The 23,492-nt window shown below is 39.5% G+C and overlaps 5 protein-coding genes across 5 annotated transcripts in view; 2 read left to right on the top strand and 3 right to left on the bottom strand.

Moving 5' to 3' along the window:
• Positions 1–22,255, top strand: part of LOC140924851 (E3 ubiquitin-protein ligase TRIM45-like) — a 24,973-nt gene extending 2,718 nt beyond the window's left edge. Inside the window, exons 3-5 of the mRNA XM_073374857.1 lie at positions 330–536; positions 873–1,140; positions 22,141–22,255. Of these exons, the coding sequence (XP_073230958.1) occupies positions 330–536; positions 873–1,140; positions 22,141–22,210 (545 nt within the window). The 3' untranslated portion in view covers positions 22,211–22,255. The remainder of the gene's footprint in view (positions 1–329; positions 537–872; positions 1,141–22,140) is intronic.
• LOC140927401 (uncharacterized) lies at positions 2,076–3,283 on the top strand. Its single transcript, XM_073377043.1, has 2 exons — positions 2,076–2,317; positions 2,422–3,283. The coding sequence occupies exons 1-2, from the start codon at positions 2,302–2,304 to the stop codon at positions 3,273–3,275; spliced, it is 870 nt and encodes a 289-aa protein (XP_073233144.1). The 5' UTR covers positions 2,076–2,301; the 3' UTR covers positions 3,276–3,283.
• Positions 6,738–8,879, bottom strand: LOC140927400 (uncharacterized). The gene has a single exon (XM_073377042.1). The coding sequence runs from the start codon at positions 8,803–8,805 to the stop codon at positions 7,606–7,608; it is 1,200 nt and encodes a 399-aa protein (XP_073233143.1). The 5' UTR covers positions 8,806–8,879; the 3' UTR covers positions 6,738–7,605.
• On the bottom strand, positions 13,079–19,246 carry LOC140927404 (uncharacterized). The gene is made up of 4 exons (XM_073377045.1): positions 18,967–19,246; positions 16,299–16,396; positions 15,773–15,889; positions 13,079–15,210 (listed from the first exon to the last, which is right to left on the bottom strand). The coding sequence occupies exons 3-4, from the start codon at positions 15,827–15,829 to the stop codon at positions 14,860–14,862; spliced, it is 408 nt and encodes a 135-aa protein (XP_073233146.1). The 5' UTR covers positions 15,830–15,889; positions 16,299–16,396; positions 18,967–19,246; the 3' UTR covers positions 13,079–14,859.
• LOC140927269 (uncharacterized) lies at positions 19,834–20,505 on the bottom strand. The gene has a single exon (XM_073376899.1). The coding sequence runs from the start codon at positions 20,503–20,505 to the stop codon at positions 19,834–19,836; it is 672 nt and encodes a 223-aa protein (XP_073233000.1).
• Positions 22,256–23,492: the final 1,237 nt, after the last annotated feature.

Genomic DNA, 23,492 nt, shown 5'->3' on the forward strand with positions numbered 1-23,492 from the left:
GATAGCTGAGCTACAAATCGACAAAATCTAGAGAGAAAAATTCAACACATTTCTATTTATTATTGACAAACATTTATATACAAATGAAAAGGTGGACGAGAGCAAAAAACGTTAGCCTTTACGAAAAGGTACAAAGATTAAAGTAAACAGAGCAAAGCTACCTTGAAACTCTAGAATCGGATGGCCATTTATGTTTTATCCAAGTCATGATTATCGATAAACATTCCGCATCCTCTGAGGACTCATTGTTCCTATCCTTAGCAGTTCTTTCGCTTCAGAAGTGAAATTCATATTTAATTGTGGTTTAACTTAAAGTTTTTTTTTCACAGAGGTCTGTCCTATCTGTCTTGATCAAAAATCAAGGGCACGAAGTCTGAAGTGCAAGCACAGTTTTTGTTCAGAATGCATTGAAGACGCTTTAAAAGTGTGTAACAGGTGCCCGGTATGTCAACAGCTTCAAGGTACCATTCAAGGGAACCAGCCTCGTGGACAGATGACATTTCGTGTTGATCGTTACAGCGTTCCAGGCTATGAAGGTAGAATTCCAAACCGAGAAAAACCAACTCTACACACTTCTATCTCTTCTACTACATTTCTGTTCGGCGTGTACTTAAAAAAAAAAAACCAACAGCAACAAGAAGACCGTATCTAAAGTTGCTCAAATTGGGTCTGGATGTGGCAAATGTATGTCCTCGTGTATTATTATATATACGTATATGCATATTGTATTATTATATATACGTATATGCATTGGCAATGTAGGTACTGTTTCAAATGTACCACAGATGACCACATATGCTTCAGTCCTGCTGCTTATTCTCATTCGGTGTCAATTTATATTCTGATGTTGCCATTATATGAAACTTTTGTAGGCTACGGCACAATCGTCATCGCTTATGACTTTCCTTCGGGAGTACAAGGTCCAGAACATCCAAATCCTGGTCGGTATTATGAGGGCACTTCACGCACTGCTTATCTTCCGGACAATCGTGAAGGACGAGAGGTGCTGCAGCTTCTGCGGAGAGCCTTTGATGCTCGACTGGTGTTTACAATCGGTACCTCAAATACACCAGGGCTTTCAAATCAAGTGATATGGAATGATATTCCTCACAAGACCAGCAGATTTGGGGGTCCTTACGGGTAAGGAGAAAATCTGGATAAGCAATATATAATGAGTCCATACATCGCCCAATGTCAGGGAATCTGAATTCCGGAATCCGGAAATCTGGGTTTTTGAATCCGGAATACAGCTCTTAGAATCCGGAATCCCACTAACGATTGGATCCGGAGTCCAATTCTAATGACAAATACTGGAATACAGTACCTGGAATCCGGAATCCTCAGAAGGGAATCCAGAATCCAAGACTGTAATGGATTCCATTAGATGGGGCGACATACATGCTTTCCTGGTATGTCTCGTACTAGTCCGTTGTGTGCCAATTTAGCCTCACGTCAAGCAGACTTGCAGACTTACACTATATACTACGAGTATACCACTGCAAGGTTCTGTAACTATAAGTGAAGCAAAGGTTTTACAAAATAAATATCGCGATTATAGAATCGAACCTTAATTAAGGGAGTCTTTCTTTACCGTTTACTTATTATTACTGTGATAATAATTATAATAATACAGTTGTTTATTTGTTTTGCATTTACCTAGTGTCCAGTATCCTTGTATCCTTTTATCTACCTATTCCTCCATCCATCCATCACTCCCTCTCTGCTTCCTTGTCATTTATTAATGCATCAGTTCGTCCGTCGCTTTATTTAGTTTTTCTTGAATTCATTCATCCATGCATCCAACCATGTTTTGTACTGTCCTACTATCTACCCGTTTCAAGTATCCTTTATGGTCTAGTACCTTATTACTAATATACTTACTAATATACTTAATGTCAGATCCCGAGGGAAACAGTTAGTTTTGTTTTCCCAAGAGTCCTGATGTTTCCCGAGGCGAAGTCGAAGGAAACATCGAGACTCGAGGGAAAACAAAACTAACTGGTTTCCCGATGGACCTGACATTAAGGGTGCGTTTCTTTAAAAAAATCCAAATCCGGATTCTTGAATCCAAAAACGGATTTTGCGTTTCTTTAATAAAATCCGAAAATGGATTTTGAATCTATAGAATCCACACTCCGAGTGGATTCATTAGATCAAATCTAAATCCGGATTTTTAGGATTCATGATCCGTGCGTTTCTTTATTGCACGGATACAAAAAGCAGTACGTTTGGCAAGCGGTCGTCTTCTTAAAATCCGCCACATTCCCGCCATTTTGTTGTAAATATTAGCTGCTGCCGGCCATGGCGAATAAACAAGGTGAGTTTTTTGTGTAGTTTCACCGAAATTTTCCGTCCTGTACGTATTTTTATAAATTTTCCGGATGTTTGATGCGTCTTGGCATCTTTTATTTCTATCTACAGGACAATATTGGACGCACAGTTTATCTGCAGGTGAATATCCAGAATATCAGTGGAACGAAAGCCACGTTCAACCGGGCATTCAACCTTATCTTCCTCAGTTCATGTTTCCACCACCGCAGGCATCACAGTTCAGCCATGAAACAGTCAGATCAGTATCACCTCAGCCTGGTCCAAGTTTTTCTTCTTTGGAAACAGCTGCAGCCACATTCAGTCAGTCGAGTGAAGGCACCGAAGGCGAATCGAGAGCTCTTGTACGCTGGTCTAGAGCTGATGTGCTGTTGTTAATTTCCTGCTATGTCGAATGCAGAGAACGATTTAAAGATATAAACAAAAAGAACAAGTCCCTGTGGGAAGAAATCAGCGAAGAATTAAAGAAGAACGGAGTGTTCTTTAATGCCAAGGCGTGTGAGACGAAATTGAAAAATCTGAAGAGAAGTTATGTTGCTTGTGTTGATCACAACAAAGTCAGCGGAAATGACCGAAAGAAATGCAACTTCTATGACGAACTTCACGAAATATTTTCGAAAGATGATGCCATCGCTCCAAAAACATTGTGCAGCAACATTGATGGTAAACGGAGCAAAGATGCAGTCAAGAGTGTTAAAAATTCCAGTTCCACATTGAGTTCCACAGGTAGTGACACAGAGGAGCCTGTGGTTACAAAAGCAAAGAAAAAGAAGTTACCAGAGCGGAAGAAAAGAGAAGACCTCGTTGGGCTCTTTAAGGAATTTACACAAGACAGGAAAGAGGAAGAAAAGGAAAAGATTAAAAAGTTTGAAAATATGCACAATGAACGCATGGCACTCATGGGCCGATTTTTGAATGTTTTTGAAAAATCATTGAACAAAGAGTAACCTTGATTCCATAATTTTTTATTGTGTTGCAGAACATGGGATTATTTGACCACAAACATGAACATAGATACAGTAAACCTGAGTTTGTTGTCAGTATTGAGTTATCTAAAAGTTTATTATATCATACATGTTAACAGTATTATTGCAAGTTGTATGTTTTTTTTATCACATACATACAAGGAACTACAACAGCAACATTAGGTGAGAGGGCCTAACTAAACTGGTTTTGATATTATTTATATCCTTTACTTTTTTTAGCCTGATTCTCAGATGCTTCAGATCACTTGTGTCATGCACTTCCTCCTTTCTGTGCGTGACACAAGCAACCTGGACTGTCAGAGTATTAGGCTGTTACATTTGTGTTGAAAGTTTACATTTCAAGCAACACCATAAATGTTTCAGGTAGTATAAAGTGATCCATGTACATGGCTCTACTATTTTCTTATATACTTTTAAAAACAAATAAAATATTGATATTTATAGCAAAAAGACTATTATACAGTATAAACTTTATGAATGACATACACCACCTATGAAAGAAGTGTTCATGAAAACACCACAGTACAAAAGGTATCAATACATAAACCACTTATAAATGCTAGGTTTATGGGATCAGTCTCATTATCATGTTTCTCTTATCAACTGCTCCTACACCTGGTGGAAAGATGTCATCATCATTGTCATCATTGTCATCATCATCATTAGAGTCATCTAAAAAATCATCGATGTCATCTTCAATAATGCAAATGTTGTGTAAGATGCAAGAGGATACAATAATTTCCGGTATGTCCTCAATTTTGTCAACATCCATCATTGTTTTTAGCTTCCTAAACCTGTTCTTAAAAAGCCCTATGGACCTCTCAACCACCATTCTGGTGGAACTGTGGGCAGTATTGTAACGTCTTTGTTGAGCAGTCAAACGTCCGTTGTCTCGAAATGGGGTCAACAGCCACCTCTTCAAGGGATATGCTGCGTCTCCCAAAATGTGGGAGTTGCCAGGAAAATAATTGTCTGGGTTCACTTCAACTTCTCGGCAGATCGGAGAATTACGAAACACGCGAGCATCGTGTACTGAACCAGGGTAACCACAGAAAACATCGGTTATGAATAAATCCGGGTCACAAATGACTTGTAGTTGGACGGAAAAGAAACCTTTGCGATTTATGTATTGTTCATGATTGTTATGTGGTGCTTTGATTGGTATGTGGGTGCCATCAATAGCCCCCAAAACACCCGGAAAACCCTTTTTCTCTTCAAAGGCCTCCATCACCGCTTGGGCTTTTAGACCAGTTGGAAACTTGATAAACTCATCCATTAAGTTCCTCACTATTGCTTTGCAAACTCGTCTGTAGACTCTGTACGCAGTTGCCCTGCAAACATCAAATCGATCGGCAACAGAGCGTAAACATTCTGGATTCCCAAGAATCCACAGCGTAATAAGGATTTGCTTTCTTAACTCGACCGGTGGTCTTCCTCTATCGCCGGTGTATTGAGGTAAGTCGCCGTGGACCGAAAGTAAATGTTCGAGAACTGTAACTGTATGCCGTGACATGCGGAAGTGACTTCGGAAGTCCTCCGGTATGTAACTACAATCTTGGACAAAATAAAATGGAACAGCAAACCCCCATCCCCCCCAAATCAAGGATGAAGCCGCGCGAAGGGCAAAAACGCGCCATTTTTCCATCCTTGATTTGGGGGGAGGGGGGGTCTAGGTTTTCCATTTATTTTGTCCAAGATTGTCTCGAAGGTGTCTAGGTCACGAAATAGTGGTCACTCCTAATTAGTGAGACATCTTTCAACGCACTTAACGTTAGAAAACACTGGTTTCTGACGCAGTCACGCGCGTCACTGGTCCATCCCGGGTCTAAGTTTAGGCATTACAAAAGAGATATTCTCGGTAACACAGAGCATATATAATGCGTAGTTTAACTTTCCCAATAATTATAAGAGGTGAGAAGAGATATTCTTTATCGTCGTAAAACACTTTAAACATGCCATCTAGAAAAAGAATACCCGAGGAAACTAAGGCTACAATTAGAGCCCTTAAGGCTACTAAAGATCTCACGCTAGAAGAAATTGCTCAGCGCTGCAAGGTTTCCAGGACAAGTGTACACCGACTAACAAGTGCAGAGGGAAGACTGCCTGAACACAGGAGACATTTTTGTGGCCGAAGGAAAAAAATTTCCCCCGAACAAGAGGCATTGATTCTCGGAAGCATTGAAGAGTTGAGAGACCAAGAGGGCTCCTTTTCGTCTCGGCGTCTGATGGAACGGACAGGAATTCGTCACGTTTCTGATCGAACTGTTAGACGTCTTCTAAACAGAAATGGTTACTTCTTTCTGCAGGCACGCAAAAAGGGACTCATGAGCCAATCGGACAAAGACATGAGAGTCACATTTGCTAGAAAGATGCAAGCAGATTACCCCCTGAATGTATGGAAAGATTCTATCGCTTTTTACTTGGATGGCGTCTCGTTTGTATACAAGACAAACCCCATGGACCAGGCCCGCGCCCCCAAAGGAAGAGTGTGGAGAAAAAAATCCGAAGGTCTTACACAGGGGTGCCTAGCTAAAGGAAGAAAAGTTGGAACGGGAGGAAAAGTTGCCAAGTTCATGGTTGCAATAAGTCACGGAAAAGGAGTTTTAGTCTGTGACAGATACGAAAAAATGGACGCAAACTATTTCTCATCTTTTATTGACCAGAATTTCAACACCATGTTCGTGCAATCCGGCAAAGGATCGAGTCAGGCTCTGGCTACAAGATGGTGATCCCTGTCAAAACAGCAAAGCAGCACACGAGGCTATGGGTCGTTGTCATTCGGAACTTTTAAAAATACCGCCGCGAAGTCCAGACTTAAACCCTATTGAGAACATTTTTAACCTTGCCTCCAGGAAGTTAGAAAAAGACGCTCTTCAACAAGGCATTACTCGCGAATCATATGACGAGTTCTGTGATAGGGTAGAAAGGACAATTTGTAGCATTTCTCAGGGCGTGATTGATAAAACAATACAGTCTATGAACGGTCGCATTGCTGACATAATACGAAACAATGGCGAAAGACTGAAATATTAGTTAGTCAGTAAACGGTGTAACGTTCCTGAAGAGTGTTTAACCTGGTTTAAATGACACTTGGACGGTTCTCTGACGGTTTACGAACTGTTCCACACGGTTTCAAGTTAGTTTACGGTGATTTTTCACGGTTTATTACGATTAACGAATCGGTGAAAATTGAAAAAGGTTGTCTCAATATTATTTTACTGTTCAAGCGTCAAAATCGTGGAAAATCGTCAAAAACCGTCCGTTATAGCTTGTAAATCGAGCCAATCTGCATCTTGTTCAACCAAAATCGTGCTCGCTTTTGCAGTATAAGAAAAGTAGTGCAGATAGAGGAAATCTAACGCACACAAATATCGCTAATAGCAAATACACTTTTTAAAAGTAGCACTGAGTGAATAGCTACTGGACAGATGGCGCACTGGTCTAGTTCCACGCTAAGGCTAGTGCGCCGGTTAGGTGCGCACATTGCTTTCGTAGGTTCAAGCTGCGGCCTGAGCAATTTTTTTTCTTTTTTTCTTTTTTTTCAGTAATTTTTGGAAAAGTTTGGCTATAAAGAAATTGACAACATTTTGCTTAAAAGCATTAATGCTTAAAAGCATTAATACGTAGTTAAAGGAAAGGTTTTAAAAAAATATGATGACAAAGTTTCGACGTTCTCGTACGTCATTGTCAAGTCAAAAGACAATAGCGTATGAATGTTCTATAACGAATATAAGAAAACAACAAAAGATCAATAAAGAGAATAGTGACATATCAGAATATGTTACAAGTTTCTACAAAGAATTTCGCACTTTTTGACGCACTCTGAGTATTTACGGACTTCTTTGATGCATAGCATCTCGTAAATGAGGCTGTTCATTTATGTATAGTATTTTGTAATACCATTAACCCCGCTATTTCCACCCGATGAATTTTTTCGTTTTCTTTCTTTGGTTTTTTTTTTATTTATTTGTTTATTTTGGCCTTCTGCTGTTTTAGGTGTAGTAATTAACACTGGCAGTAAAAGTGAAAAACGTAATCAGTTTTGGACCTGAAGGGATACAAGAATTCTTTATTCATTCTAGACTCATATATACAGGCTAAACAACGAAGAAAGAGTATGATATTACTAATTAATTAAAGCGACAATTCTCTCTTAAATTAATTTATCCTTTACACGGTATTCAAATGTATTTACAATGTGCTACACTTTCAGTATACTGGTAAATGACAAATAAACGGCCCGCAAACGACAGTTTATTATTAAAAAGTTAATACAGTAGAATCGATCCTCTTAAAAATTTAGAATGAATTCAGCAAAGCACCTTGCGCAAGATGCAATGGATAGTTGTTCGGCCTCTCGAATTTGTCGTTGAAACTGAAAAGAGTGCCAGCGTACCGCCATCATTTCGGTTTCTCTTTCGTCTATCGCCCCTCCCTTGACGTAAACCAAATCGTGTTTCGTTGTGCAAAAAATTGGGGTGTCTCGAGTAAACTCAAGGTCTTTGGAAAAGTAGGATTTGGGGGCAGGAAGGTGAACCGGCTGTCCCTCTAGCATTAGAAGCAGATCATGCCATTGAATTATCTGGGGGTTCCATCTAAAGTCATTTAAGAAAATAACTTCTGCTTTCTCAGCCCCTACCCACGCAAAAGTGGATGTAGCTGGGTTACTGAACGACCTGTACACAACGTTTAAAGGGTTAAGTAAAAATGTTTTTCCAGTGTTGGCGGGGCCCTTGATTAGAATGTTTCGAAATTTTCCCCTCCCTTTTTCCAGCAGGTCTTTTACAGCTTGTGAGAAGGCCTCCCGCGACACGTCGTTCCACCTAAGAATCTGGTTCGCACATTGAAGCCACTGCCCGTTACATTGATCGACACAAGGATCTTCTAGCGCCTTCTCTAAGAGCTCCAGCCTTGTTAATTTGCTCCGCTCAATCACGTCAGTCGCGTTCTCCATTTCCCACGAAGTTGCAATCACTTCTTCCACCACCCTATTTCCTCTGTTGAACACGAACTCCGCCAGGTCTGTTTTGCCCTCGGCTTTTTGCACGTTAGCGAGTGCGAGTAGTTCCGTTCTGTTACGGATTCCTTTATCGATGATTATTTTCGAAACTTCAAAGCTACTTAAACGTCGGGAACGCTTTCGCTTAACGGCTTTGCTGGCCCGCCTGCCTTCCTCTATCTCGTTTTCTCGACCATCCCTTTCTTCCTCGCTTGCGGCACTGGATGATTCGTCACCGTGGTCGCTTGTGGCTGCTGGTACACTTCGTTGTTTTCGAGCTTGACTCGCTGACATGGTTCTCGGTGGACCAGAGTTGGCCAAGTCAGGATGATCAGGAGACTGAATGTAATGTCTGTCTTCTTTGGTTGTATACAACCAAGCAGTGTAATAGTTAACGTGACGATTAGAAAAGTGAACATAAATGCTCCATTTGTTCTTTAAATAGTCGCGAATGGGCAGCCACCTCCTAACACGGTTTAACTTTATAGCCATGTGAAAATGCTTTCCTCCTCCCTTCTTATGACTTTCTTGGCAGCACGACCACTGTACAATTTTTGCTTTCGGTCCCTCGCAGTTTAAAACTGCTTCACAAACGGCATCTGCGAACGACTTTCTCTCAGGGAAAATACGGAGATCTGCTCTGCTATAAGTCAGTAAGTAAACGCTTCGCACTTTGGCTGTTTCTGAGTCTTTATCGGAGCTGTCGGGGCTTTCGCTCGAACTGTTTGATGTGTACTGAGAAAGCAACTCCATCGTTATATTCTGGCAAAGAGCGTTAGTAGGTTTAAGTAGAAATATGTAACCGATGCAGTTTGCGCAATAATTTCAAAAGAATTTTCGTCGAGAAAAAAGAGTCAGTTTTGCAAAAGAAGTATGTTACTATTATGACACCAATAGTGTCATGTATTCATGCGTTCTACTTTTTTAATAAATGAAATACACAAAAAGCATTTATTGAATGTCATTAGTAACATTTTTTGCAATCTCGCTCGGGCTTATTCATGATGAGGCGAGAATCGCAATTAAAGTGTTAAGCTTCGCGATCGAAAGCTTGCGACCGCAAGTTTTAAGTCGTGATTACCATACAGTACGCTTTGGGTAACGCAAGTCTTACTCTCAGACATGTCTCGAAGGTGTCTAGGTCACGAAATAGTGGTCACTCCTAATTAGTGAGACATCTTTCAACGCACTTAACGTTAGAAAACACTAGTTTCTGACGCAGTCACGCGCGTCACTGGTCCATCCCGGGTCTAAGTTTAGGCATTACAAAAGAGATATTCTCGGTAACACAGAGCATATATAATGCGTAGTTTAACTTTCCCAATAATTATAAGAGGTGAGAAGAGATATTCTTTATCGTCGTAAAACACTTTAAACATGCCATCTAGAAAAAGAATACCCGAGGAAACTAAGGCTACAATTAGAGCCCTTAAGGCTACTAAAGATCTCACGCTAGAAGAAATTGCTCAGCGCTGCAAGGTTTCCAGGACAAGTGTACACCGACTAACAAGTGCAGAGGGAAGACTGCCTGAACACAGGAGACATTTTTGTGGCCGAAGGAAAAAAATTTCCCCCGAACAAGAGGCATTGATTCTCGGAAGCATTGAAGAGTTGAGAGACCAAGAGGGCTCCTTTTCGTCTCGGCGTCTGATGGAACGGACAGGAATTCGTCACGTTTCTGATCGAACTGTTAGACGTCTTCTAAACAGAAATGGTTACTTCTTTCTGCAGGCACGCAAAAAGGGACTCATGAGCCAATCGGACAAAGACATGAGAGTCACATTTGCTAGAAAGATGCAAGCAGATTACCCCCTGAATGTATGGAAAGATTCTATCGCTTTTTACTTGGATGGCGTCTCGTTTGTATACAAGACAAACCCCATGGACCAGGCCCGCGCCCCCAAAGGAAGAGTGTGGAGAAAAAAATCCGAAGATCTTACACAGGGGTGCCTAGCTAAAGGAAGAAAAGTTGGAACGGGAGGAAAAGTTGCCAAGTTCATGGTTGCAATAAGTCACGGAAAAGGAGTTTTAGTCTGTGACAGATACGAAAAAATGGACGCAAACTATTTCTCATCTTTTATTGACCAGAATTTCAACACCATGTTCGTGCAATCCGGCAAAGGATCGAGTCGGCTCTGGCTACAAGATGGTGATCCCTGTCAAAACAGCAAAGCAGCACACGAGGCTATGGGTCGTTGTCATTCGGAACTTTTAAAAATACCGCCGCGAAGTCCAGACTTAAACCCTATTGAGAACATTTTTAACCTTGCCTCCAGGAAGTTAGAAAAAGACGCTCTTCAACAAGGCATTACTCGCGAATCATATGACGAGTTCTGTGATAGGGTAGAAAGGACAATTTGTAGCATTTCTCAGGGCGTGATTGATAAAACAATACAGTCTATGAACGGTCGCATTGCTGACATAATACGAAACAATGGCGAAAGACTGAAATATTAGTTAGTCAGTAAACGGTGTAACGTTCCTGAAGAGTGTTTAACCTGGTTTAAATGACACTTGGACGGTTCTCTGACGGTTTACGAACTGTTCCACACGGTTTCAAGTTAGTTTACGGTGATTTTTCACGGTTTATTACGATTAACGAATCGGTGAAAATTGAAAAAGGTTGTCTCAATATTATTTTACTGTTCAAGCGTCAAAATCGTGGAAAATCGTCAAAAACCGTCCGTTATAGCTTGTAAATCGAGCCAATCTGCATCTTGTTCAACCAAAATCGTGCTCGCTTTTGCAGTATAAGAAAAGTAGTGCAGATAGAGGAAATCTAACGCACACAAATATCGCTAATAGCAAATACACTTTTTAAAAGTAGCACTGAGTGAATAGCTACTGGACAGATGGCGCACTGGTCTAGTTCCACGCTAAGGCTAGTGCGCCGGTTAGGTGCGCACATTGCTTTCGTAGGTTCAAGCTGCGGCCTGAGCAATTTTTTTTCTTTTTTTCTTTTTTTTCAGTAATTTTTGGAAAAGTTTGGCTATAAAGAAATTGACAACATTTTGCTTAAAAGCATTAATGCTTAAAAGCATTAATACGTAGTTAAAGGAAAGGTTTTAAAAAAATATGATGACAAAGTTTCGACGTTCTCGTACGTCATTGTCAAGTCAAAAGACAATAGCGTATGAATGTTCTATAACGAATATAAGAAAACAACAAAAGATCAATAAAGAGAATAGTGACATATCAGAATATGTTACAAGTTTCTACAAAGAATTTCGCACTTTTTGACGCACTCTGAGTATTTACGGACTTCTTTGATGCATAGCATCTCGTAAATGAGGCTGTTCATTTATGTATAGTATTTTGTAATACCATTAACCCCGCTATTTCCACCCGATGAATTTTTTCGTTTTCTTTCTTTCGTTTTTTTTTATTTATTTGTTTATTTTGGCCTTCTGCTGTTTTAGGTGTAGTAATTAACACTGGCAGTAAAAGTGAAAAACGTAATCAGTTTTGGACCTGAAGGGATACAAGAATTCTTTATTCATTCTAGACTCATATATACAGGCTAAACAACGAAGAAAGAGTATGATATTACTAATTAATTAAAGCGACAATTCTCTCTTAAATTAATTTATCCTTTACACGGTATTCAAATGTATTTACAATGTGCTACACTTTCAGTATACTGGTAAATGACAAATAAACGGCCCGCAAACGACAGTTTATTATTAAAAAGTTAATACAGTAGAATCGATCCTCTTAAAAATTTAGAATGAATTCAGCAAAGCACCTTGCGCAAGATGCAATGGATAGTTGTTCGGCCTCTCGAATTTGTCGTTGAAACTGAAAAGAGTGCCAGCGTACCGCCATCATTTCGGTTTCTCTTTCGTCTATCGCCCCTCCCTTGACGTAAACCAAATCGTGTTTCGTTTTGCAAAAAATTGGGGTGTCTCGAGTAAACTCAAGGTCTTTGGAAAAGTAGGATTTGGGGGCAGGAAGGTGAACCGGCTGTCCCTCTAGCATTAGAAGCAGATCATGCCATTGAATTATCTGGGGGTTCCATCTAAAGTCATTTAAGAAAATAACTTCTGCTTTCTCAGCCCCTACCCACGCAAAAGTGGATGTAGCTGGGTTACTGAACGACCTGTACACAACGTTTAAAGGGTTAAGTAAAAATGTTTTTCCAGTGTTGGCGGGGCCCTTGATTAGAATGTTTCGAAATTTTCCCCTCCCTTTTTCCAGCAGGTCCTTTACAGCTTGTGAGAAGGCCTCCCGCGACACGTCGTTCCACCTAAGAATCCACAGGTTGAAAAAAGGCGTTTCCGTTTCCGTTTTTGTAACGGTTACCTCACGGAAACCTGAATATCCGTAGACGGAATTGTAACTAACCGTTGCGGGAAACACGTGTATCCGTCATGTTTCAGTTTCTGCGGAGGCGCTTAAACGCATCCCTTATACTCGCGTTTCCGTCAGGTTTACTCTTGCGGAAACGCTAACTGCCGTCATGTTTCCGCAGCTCGTAAATTCAGAGGATACTCAATTATCCGTTAAGTTCCCGAAAGAATGAATGCGGAAACTCAGTTTGATCGGTTTACTTTCTGCAGCCTTCATGTTCACCCAGATTCCACTTTCGGTGGATTATTCACTAGATTTCCTAAATGTGTTAACTTTACTTAACCATCCAGTTTCGAATCCTATGTTCATTCTATCCGGTATATAAAAAGTGGACGTTTGTGAGACAACCCTGGACCGTTTCATGCATCCAAAATGACCCATTTTCGCTGATACACACAAATCAAGCAGAGTCATATTTAGGTGCATTTTTGGGATTAAAGATTTTATTAAAATAATTCTCTCTCCATTTTCATATAATATGTACATATGTATATTAAATATTTTCACAATAAAAAAGAGACTCCTTACAATGTATTCCTATTTTCTACAGTTTTTATATCCAAAACTGTAACTTTTCCATTTAAATAGGCCACTTCCGAGTTCTAAAAACCCTCACTTTCAAAATGAGGCTAGGTGCGCAACCTTTCTTGTGAAAATGAGTTTTATTTGCATGAGAATGAAGAAAGATTTCCATATAAAACGCTGAGCATCTACCCTCGTTTTGAAACAGAGGCCCGGGGGAACTCGGAAATGGCCAATTAAATAATCCTTTTAGAACTGACAAAATTCAAAATTTTTTCCTTGAAATGATTAAATTAACATAATAATTATACAGTCTATTAAACCTCTTCTTATGGACACTTCTTTAATATGGACAGTTCCTTTGGTCCCAGAAATGCCAACAATCATACATTCCCTACCTCTATAATACGGACATCTCTGTAAAGCGGACACTTGGTTCTGTCCCTTTGGTTTCCGTATTAAAGATTTTGACTGTATAATAATTAATTAACTAACATTATTATAAGTAACGTGCATTTCCATTCCAAAATAACTCCAAGAAGTAGTTCACAGCAAAATTATTACATAATTTAATAAGAACAATATTACAAATAAAAGTCTTACTTCTGCATAAAATCTCATTAGGGAATCTAAACTGCTGCCCTAATTCATATTAGCGAGTACCAGTACTTGGTGGATCATCCCCAAAAATTATTGTTAAAGCCTATACAAACTGCTGAGAGGCTATTATTGGGGAGTATCAGACTGATGCTACAAAGACGACAGTGATGCAAACAAAACTAGCCATATAGGCTTTATATACAAATGTATAAGCCAACATCTCTACACGTGTCTCACTTTTTGTTGCTACTCTGCTGTAACTGCATGGACACAACTTAGACCTGGTGGCATACAAAGTAGTCTACCAGAATTTGCCTACATTTGAGTTTGAATAATAATCACGAACTGTGCACTTTTAACAAGCGCCTCACTTTCACAATGCATCTATCTTACACTCCCTGTTTTATAGTTTTAGGATAATCCATTGACTATCCTGTAATTTCAGCAATTTTAATGAACACAGTCGAGTAAAGATTGTCTTAAAGAATAAAACTCTTATCACCTTTCCAATAAGATTGTGCAATTTAGAGTTGATCATCACAGGGTCATCCTGACTAAAGAAGGCCGATAATACATTAGGGACTTTAAGCAAATTGCTACAGTGACCTCTACTATGGTGGTCGTGGATGCAGAGTCCTGAAGAGAGAATGTCACTGTTGACCATCAAATTTCAACTTTATGCAAGTGGCACCCAAAAGTCACACAGGGCTTCTCGCTCTTTTGGTTTCGTTGTTGGTTGTTTCGTTGTTTTTTGTTGTTGGTTCTCGCCTTTTTGGTTTCGTTGTTTGTTTTTGTTGTTGTTTTTGTTTTTAGGGAAGAGTGATTGACTGCCCAGTGAACTAGAAGTGTCAAATACTTTCTTGACTAAGAGAAAAACAATATGATAGGTTTTAAACCAGTGAAAAATAGGGGAAAAGTAGAATTTTATACTCATGTAGAGCGACTATGCCATCTCATTTTGTGCTTCGGCTAAAGGTCATTTTCTGGACATAATGTGCACAGCATCATTTTTGGACCTTTTATTCCCAGTTGCCATAGTAGCGATCACTGTAGCAATTTGTTACTTTGGCGGTGTTATTGGCATACTGCCCATGAAGGGCAGTTATTTGGTATTGGTCTGTCTGACAAGTATTTATCAACCTCTCTGGTTATTTTCCTGGCTGTTCTTTTTTTTTGCCTCTTTGACATGTGAGCCTCACTAAAGGCGTCAAGAACAGCATTGATGTTTCTTAACTTTGACCTCTCTGAGCATAGTGGCCTGATGTACCTGGGTGGTGGATCGCTGGCCCCCTCTTCATTGTCTTCACTCTCCTCCAAAGACATAAATTGGATAGCATTGTGTACGTCTAATAAAGCCTTTATTTTGGCTTTGTCATTTGGAGAAAGTTGTGCCTTGTCCAACACGTCTGTGCGATTCCTCAATTTCTGAACACCAAAAAAACTTATTTAGTCACAGTGGTATGACTAGTGTGATAAACACTTGATTAACATTTACTTTGTTCTTCAGCAACAGTTTAGTCTGGCAAAATAGTGACTCTGACTATTTTGAATCTTCAGATTTGGTTCTTGCTCTCTGCTCTGAGCAATTTACACTACAATCAAACCCCTCAAATAAATGGCAAGGACACTGTTAACATTAAAAATGTCAAAGGGGGTAGGGTGTGGCACTCGTGCATTCTATAACAATCATAAATTATGTATGCAATAGACAAACATGCAAAATATGTGTTGTGTTCTTAAAAAATGAAAGAGCCTTGTGCCCTTAATCTGAAAGATCCAGGTACCCAGGATGAATGTTTTTGAACAAACTAAGACTTCCTTGTCACCCAGGAGCAACAATAATGCAACAGGGGCCACCAGGCACTGCCAAAGCACAGTTCTGTTACAGGACAGGCTAAATAAATCACTCAGTGGATGACGTAACCTACACAGTAGAAATATTTGCACTGCAAGCATTAACAAAATAATGTACATGTATTTTACCTACCTTTTTAGCTCTCAAATTGGCATCTTGTCCGAATTCTGTGTTCTTCAAGTTTTCCATTTTGCCACCTTACCACATCTGCGCGAGTACTTCCCTGACTTCAGTACTGAAAAATGGCCCCTAGCAAAAGGAAAGCATGTTAAATGTGCAGGTCTGTAGAAAAGGAATTAAGAGTGCTTCTTGGTGTTGCTAAAAGTATTGTTGGTTTGCTCCTGTTTTTGGTGTGGGTATTATTTAGTGGCTTTTCAATCTATTGTATTCATGTCATTAGGGGATTGCACCTGTTGGCAACACCAAGAAACTACAGTGGAACCCCATTAATATGGTCATCAATGGGCCAAAAAAGTTTTGCCGTAATAATAACGTGGCTGTATTAAAGAGGATTTTTTTACAAGAAAATGTATGGTAGTTTTGGCCAGGCTGCCAAAAAAAAGTGGTTATATGACGAGGTGACTGTATTACCGAGGTGGCCCTAAAGCAGGGTTTCACTGTACCAAATTCAAGAAACTTAGAAAAGTGTACAACTTACCTTTTTTCTCTGTTTTGGGCCATTTCTTTTACCCAAAATTTTCCCACACTTCATTAACCAAAAATAGCCTCATGTTTTTGTTCTCCGCATCATTATACCTCAAAGAAATAAAGACCAAAAGAAATGTCAAATATTTATATCAAAATAATAATACATGTATTACACGTATATGTATACTATTGTAACAGCCTGGTTCTGAAAAAACTAGAGAGCTTAAAATGAGGCAGTTTTCTGGGAGTGCATTACAAAGACAAATATTTAAAAAATGAAGGTTGCTTCTATCATCGAATAAAGCCCTTATCCAAGTGCTTGAGACACAATACAAAATTAAAGTGTAACAATATAAAAACACTGTATAATCGTCTAGTTGATCTCCTTGTGGCATGTGCAAAAATTGAAAGTATAATAAAGCACCATTTTGTCCAATCAAACAAGGATAAATAGAATTATTGCAACTTCCCACTCAAAGATGGGAGTCTTACTTGAGTCAATGAAGGTTACTTTCTCATCGAATAAAGCTGTCACATATATCCTTGTGTTCGAAGCTTAACGACAAATTGAAGTGTAAGGAAATTATATTCCTGAAAAATCTACTTGTTTATCTCCTGGTGACTTTTGCAACATTTGAAATAACATTGACACAAGCACTACTTTGTCCACTCAAAGATGGATAAATAGAATTGCGACTTCCCACTCAAAGATGGGCGTCTTACTTGAGTCAATGAAGGTTGCTTTGTCATCAAATAAAGCTTTTAAATATATCCTGGTGTTCGAAGCTAAACGACAAATTGAAGTGTAAGGAAATTATGCTCCTGAATAATATTCTTGTTTATCTTCTGGTGACTTTTGCAACATTTGAAATATCATTGACACAAGCACTACTTTGTCCACTCGAAGATGGATAAATAGAATTGCGACTCCCCACTCAAAGATGGGCGTCTTACTTGAGTCAATGAAGGTTGCTTTGTCATCGAATAAAGCTTTTACATATATCCTTGTGTTCGAAGCTTAACAACAAATTGAAGTGTAAGGAAATTATATTTCTGAAAATAATATTCTTGTTTATCTCCTGGTGACTGTTGCAACATTTGAAATATCATTGACGCAAGCACTACTTTGTCCACTCAAAGATGGATAAATAGAATTGCGACTTCCCACTCAAAGATGGGCGTCTTACTTGAGTCAATGAAGGTTGCTTTGTCATCGAATAAAGCTTTTACATATATCCTTGTGTTCGAAGCTTAACAACAAATTGAAGTGTAAGGAAATTATATTTCTGAAAATAATATTCTTGTTTATCTCCTGGTGACTGTTGCAACATTTGAAATATCATTGACGCAAGCACTACTTTGTCCACTCAAAGATGGATAAATAGAATTGCGACTTCCCACTCAAAGATGGGCGTCTTACTTGAGTCAATGAAGGTTGCTTTGTCATCGAATAAAGCTGTCACATATATCCTTGTGTTCGAAGCTAAACGACAAATTGAAGTGTAAGGAAATTATATTCCTGAAAAATCTTCTTGTTTATCTCCTGGGGACTTTTGCAACATTTGAAATATCATTGACACAAGCACTACTTTGTCCACTCAAAGATGGATAAATAGAATTGCGACTTCCCACTCAAAGTTGGGCGTCTTACTTGAGTCAATGAAGGTTGCTTTGTCATCGAATAAAGCGGTTACATATATCTCTATGTGTTTGAAGCTTAATGACAAATTGAAGTGTAAGGAAATTATACTCCTGAATAATATTCTTGTTTATCTCCTGGTGACTTTTGCAACATTTGAAATATCATTGACACAAGCACTACTTTGTCCACTCAAAGATGGATAAATAGAATTGCGACTTCCCACTCAAAGATGGGCGTCTTACTTGAGTCAATGAAGGTTGCTTTGTCATCGAATAAAGCTGTTACATATATCCTTGTGTTCATAGCTTAACGATAAATTGAAGTGTAAGGAAATTATATTTTAGACTTTTAGAACCTTTCTGCACCATCATATAAAACTTTTTATTGTGCACGTACACAAAGAGAAAAGGTTCCTTTTAACCCTACAAGTATCGTAACAAGCACTACATTTATTTCAATTTTGAACAATTCCCACTGGTCCCTGCAAATTGCATATGTCGTTTTGAATCTAGTAAGGAAATGGACATTGTATGCAAAAAATTAATATGAACATTAAATATTATTTTCGTACAGGTTTATCTTTGTGATAAATATCCACAGTGTCAGAAATTGGAGTGGAAATGTTTTGTACATTTCAGTGTCAAGGAATTTTTAAATAATAATTTTCTGTCATTTGACATTTGATTCCGTACTCCGTTCCGTGATTCCGTTTCCTCATTCGAGATTCAATGTTTTACAGCTGCCATCTTCGCCATTAAAACGTGCATTAGTATAAAAAATTCTTTTTCGGTGAGGCAGCAACTATGTCTTTATTGCCAAAGAAATCAGACAAACACCTGCTTTACAGGTATATGTTATTAAAAAAACTACAGGCAACGTACAAAGGTTACGAAGCAACTCGCTGTCGCATGAAACATGGGTGTAAGCTCACATGTAAAACGAATTTTATGATCGACATCGATGAAATGCTCCCAAAGCTATTACATAAACTTAAATATGCTTCTATATATTTAAAAGAGATTCAGAATGTACTTACGAAACAACAAGGATCCACAGTTTAAAGTAGGCGTTCTTTCTTCTCAATGGTTGTTGAAACACTCAGTGTGCATTCGAGTCGCCAAGAGTGAACACTGAACTCCTCCATCACCGCTTACATGGGATTTGGCGTTTCATTTAAATAGTTTTTCGAACTATTATTCCGCCCTGCAGTCTATCTCCGCAATTTATCACACTCTCCTTGCTCAACTTCACAAAAAAACGGCCCTGCATGTACAAACCACCAAAATGGAAGGCGAACCGACAGCGAAGAATGTTCAAAAGGGCGCGCGATTCAAAATTCAACGTGAAAACGAGGCACGCATGCTCGTAAGATTCACGCCTCCAGAGCGAGGCAAAACGCGTGCAAGCGTGTTAAAAAATCATTTATTTATTTTAAATTGTTTCAAATTACGCTTCAATGTTTGGAGCGCTAATAATTTTAATAGCACGTCTTTGAATCTCTTAGAAAAGGAAGACAGAGGGAATCATCTATCACTTTTCCAGTATTTACGACGTGTAGTTTAGCGCAGCGCAGGCGACTATCTCTGTTCTTTCGGATATTTTAGGTCAATGCAATGATTCCTCATCTTGCCTGAAGCGTAATCAGTACAGTTAAAACAAATTTTATGATATGAGAAACCAGGGATTGATCATACAAACCAGAAAATTGCAGTAAAAAACCGCTTGCGGAAACGCAATGGAAACTAGCTGACACGTTTAAGTCAACGGAAGCGCTGCGGAAACACGAAACAATACCTCCATTTTCATCTTACACGTTTCCCGTCGTAACCGTCCCGCGGAAACGCAACGGAAATTTGAACCATCAGGTTTCCGCAACATTTCCGAATTGCGGAAACACCTTATTTCACCCTGTGATCTGGTTCGCACATTGAAGCCACTGCCCGTTACATTGATCGACACAAGGATCTTCTAGCGCCTTCTCTAAGAGCTCCAGCCTTGTTAATTTGCTCCGCTCAATCACGTCAGTCGCGTTCTCCATTTCCCACGAAGTTGCAATCACTTCTTCCACCACCCTATTTCCTCTGTTGAACACGAACTCCGCCAGGTCTGTTTTGCCCTCGGCTTTTTGCACGTTAGCGAGTGCGAGTAGTTCCGTTCTGTTACGGATTCCTTTATCGATGATTATTTTCGAAACTTCAAAGCTACTTAAACGTCGGGAACGCTTTCGCTTAACGGCTTTGCTGGCCCGCCTGCCTTCCTCTATCTCGTTTTCTCGACCATCCCTTTCTTCCTCGCTTGCGGCACTGGATGATTCGTCACCGTGGTCGCTTGTGGCTGCTGGTACACTTCGTTGTTTTCGAGCTTGACTCGCTGACATGGTTCTCGGTGGACCAGAGTTGGCCAAGTCAGGATGATCAGGAGACTGAATGTAATGTCTGTCTTCTTTGGTTGTATACAACCAAGCAGTGTAATAGTTAACGTGACGATTAGAAAAGTGAACATAAATGCTCCATTTGTTCTTTAAATAGTCGCGAATGGGCAGCCACCTCCTAACACGGTTTAACTTTATAGCCATGTGAAAATGTTTTCCTCCTCCCTTCTTATGACTTTCTTGGCAGCACGACCACTGTACAATTTTTGCTTTCGGTCCCTCGCAGTTTAAAACTGCTTCACAAACGGCATCTGCGAACGACTTTCTCTCAGGGAAAATACGGAGATCTGCTCTGCTATAAGTCAGTAAGTAAACGCTTCGCACTTTGGCTGTTTCTGAGTCTTTATCGGAGCTGTCGGGGCTTTCGCTCGAACTGTTTGATGTGTACTGAGAAAGCAACTCCATCGTTATATTCTGGCAAAGAGCGTTAGTAGGTTTAAGTAGAAATATGTAACCGATGCAGTTTGCGCAATAATTTCAAAAGAATTTTCGTCGAGAAAAAAGAGTCAGTTTTGCAAAAGAAGTATGTTACTATTATGACACCAATAGTGTCATGTATTCATGCGTTCTACTTTTTTAATAAATGAAATACACAAAAAGCATTTATTGAATGTCATTAGTAACATTTTTTGCAATCTCGCTCGGGCTTATTCATGATGAGGCGAGAATCGCAATTAAAGTGTTAAGCTTCGAAAGCTTGCGACCGCAAGTTTTAAGTCGTGATTACCATACAGTACGCTTTGGGTAACGCAAGTCTTACTCTCAGACAATCTTGGACAAAATAAAATGGAACAGCAAACCCCCATCCCCCCCAAATCAAGGATGAAGCCGCGCGAAGGGCAAAAACGCGCCATTTTTCCATCCTTGATTTGGGGGGAGGGGGGGTCTAGGTTTTCCATTTATTTTGTCCAAGATTGTAGGTACGGTTATTTCGTAAAAATTCTTTGTGCGAACGTGTTCTTTTCGGACGAGCTGTCCGGCCGCCAAAAGGAATAAAACTGCTTCGTCATCGGCTCCTAAAAGAACCTGTTGTTGTTCAAGGTCATCGGCAAGGACTTCTTCGAACAGTTCAAACATCAAACCAAAACTTTCCGCCATTTTGAAAACTCCCCCCAAAACACGCGAACTGCATGCTGGGGTCGTTACGGCTAATTTGAAAAAAAAATCCATTTTCGGATTTTTCGTGTCTTTAAAAATAACGAATCCGCATGATCTCGGATTAAGAATCCAATCTTGGATTTTTTTAAAGAAACGCACCCTAAGTGTTTTGTTATATTTCTAGACTTTCATTTCAACAGCAACCAAAGAGTACCCGGAGCGAACCAAAACAGTCGACTCGGTACTTAAAACAACACAAAATTAATTCTCTAAAACTGCTGAATGAATGATTTACAAAGTACTTCCCTTATATTATCTGCATCTTTTTCCTCCACTAGCTGCTGTTTTTCCTCTGGGAACTTCTGGGATAACTGGAAAAATCGTTGCTTTTTAGCTTGAGGCCTCGTGTTTGCGATGTTGTGTTCATTCACGAAAAAGAAAACTGGCAGTGTTTTTCCTGCATTCTGTCACGCCACTTTAAACCATGCTTTGATCACGTGCTATAATGTAGCCCGAGCGGGGATACATTTGATTTTAGTCAAGGCCACGTGACCAAGAATCAACCAATGGCAGTCCCTGTTTTAGTTGAGTGCAAGTCTAGGAATATAACAACAGGAATTGTCTTAGCTTAAAGCAGTCCTCTTTACCCATTAAGTTAACGTGATTTTGTCTTTGTTTAAGGTTTGGCTATCCCGATCCACACTATTTTCGGAGGGTCAAAGAAGAATTGGCTGCTAAAGGAGTCCAATGAATGATTAGGTTCTACATGCGGTGTAATCTTCACTGCTATTTTCAATTTTTTTTTCCATTAAGATGTAGTTTCAGAAATGACGAATCGAGCATTGAACATGAGAAAGGGGCTACTATTAGGAACATTTATGTCGAAACACGAACAGTTTTTCCTCGTGCATGTGGCCAGTTTAAAATGGTTATGACGTTAACTAGATCAAGCTATAAATCACGAAAGAAGGACTGTAATTAATCAAACAATTCTCAAAGAAGGATGCTAACAGAATGGTCAGTGAGAAGGTTTTGTCCATTTCACAGTACATATGCCAGTTAGTGGTCATGGTCGGTACGTTCACTGCTATTATCTGTTTTGTTTTATCTTTTTTTGATAAACTCAGAGGCTTGATAATGAGAAGGTAGCAGTTAGCTTGTTTTCAATTTCCATAGTTTAACAGTTTTGCCTCTTGCTGCTACTCATCCCTGGCGACAGGAACTTACGTACTATAATCAGGTCAGTGAACAAGAAAACGTGCGGATGAGTGTCAGTGTGCTGAAAATTTTCAGTTAAAAGTCAGTTTATCAGTTCTCAGAAAATTAGTTTTTCGTGGCGTAGTCCGTGACGTATTATAAGACTGTTGATGTAACAGATGTACACTGTAGCATGCTATTGGATCATTTTGTTGAGATATTTTGTAGGCAAATGAATGCCTTTTTCAGGCTATGCAGGTTCAAAAATATACCAGACCACAGCTTTTGGTGACGGCACCAAAAGCTATGGTCCGGTAAAGTGTGAACTGACATTTTCAAAGGCATCAAATGTGCAAAAAGTAGTTTAAAGTACGGTGGCCCAGAAGGGTCACACATGCAAATTAAAAATGTTGCTGCAAATTAAAAACAGGACATACAAATTAAAAATTGTGCATGCAAACTAAAAATATTACAAACATGAAACATGAATGGGCCGACGGCTGTAAGGCCAGGTCGCACGGCTCGGACCAGGTCCTCATCACTCATACTGCGCGCGCAGGACTTTTCATTTTTAATTTGCATCGATATGTTTTCTATTTTCAATTTGCAGCACAATTTTTAGTTTGCATGTACAATTTTTAATTTGCAGCAATATTTTTAATTTGCATGTGTGACCCTTCTGGGCCACCGTGTAAGGACACGTGTCAATGTGGGCATTTAAATCACTGATAAAGAAACATTTTGCGAGAAAGTATTTTGTCCTGGCACTTCATACCATAAAAGGAGACTGGGGAGAAGTGCAGGAAAAATAAGCTCGCTGATACTTGAGATGCCAG

The sequence above is a fragment of the Porites lutea genome, chromosome 2 (assembly GCF_958299795.1).
Source record: "Porites lutea chromosome 2, jaPorLute2.1, whole genome shotgun sequence".
Lineage (NCBI taxonomy): Eukaryota > Metazoa > Cnidaria > Anthozoa > Scleractinia > Poritidae > Porites > Porites lutea.

What these genes read in the sequence shown, in the direction of transcription:
- LOC140927400 (XM_073377042.1), bottom strand. Translation starts at nt 8,805, where the DNA reads ATGGCTATAAAGTTAAACCGTGTTAGGAGGTGGCTGCCCATTCGCGAC.
- LOC140927269 (XM_073376899.1), bottom strand. Translation starts at nt 20,505, where the DNA reads ATGGCTATAAAGTTAAACCGTGTTAGGAGGTGGCTGCCCATTCGCGAC.
- LOC140927404 (XM_073377045.1), bottom strand. Translation starts at nt 15,829, where the DNA reads ATGGAAAACTTGAAGAACACAGAATTCGGACAAGATGCCAATTTGAGA. An exon ending in CCAATTTGAGAGCTAAAAAG is followed by an intron (nt 15,211 to 15,772) that starts GTAGGTAAAATA and finishes TTTGGTGTTCAG; the next exon opens with AAATTGAGGAATCGCACAGA.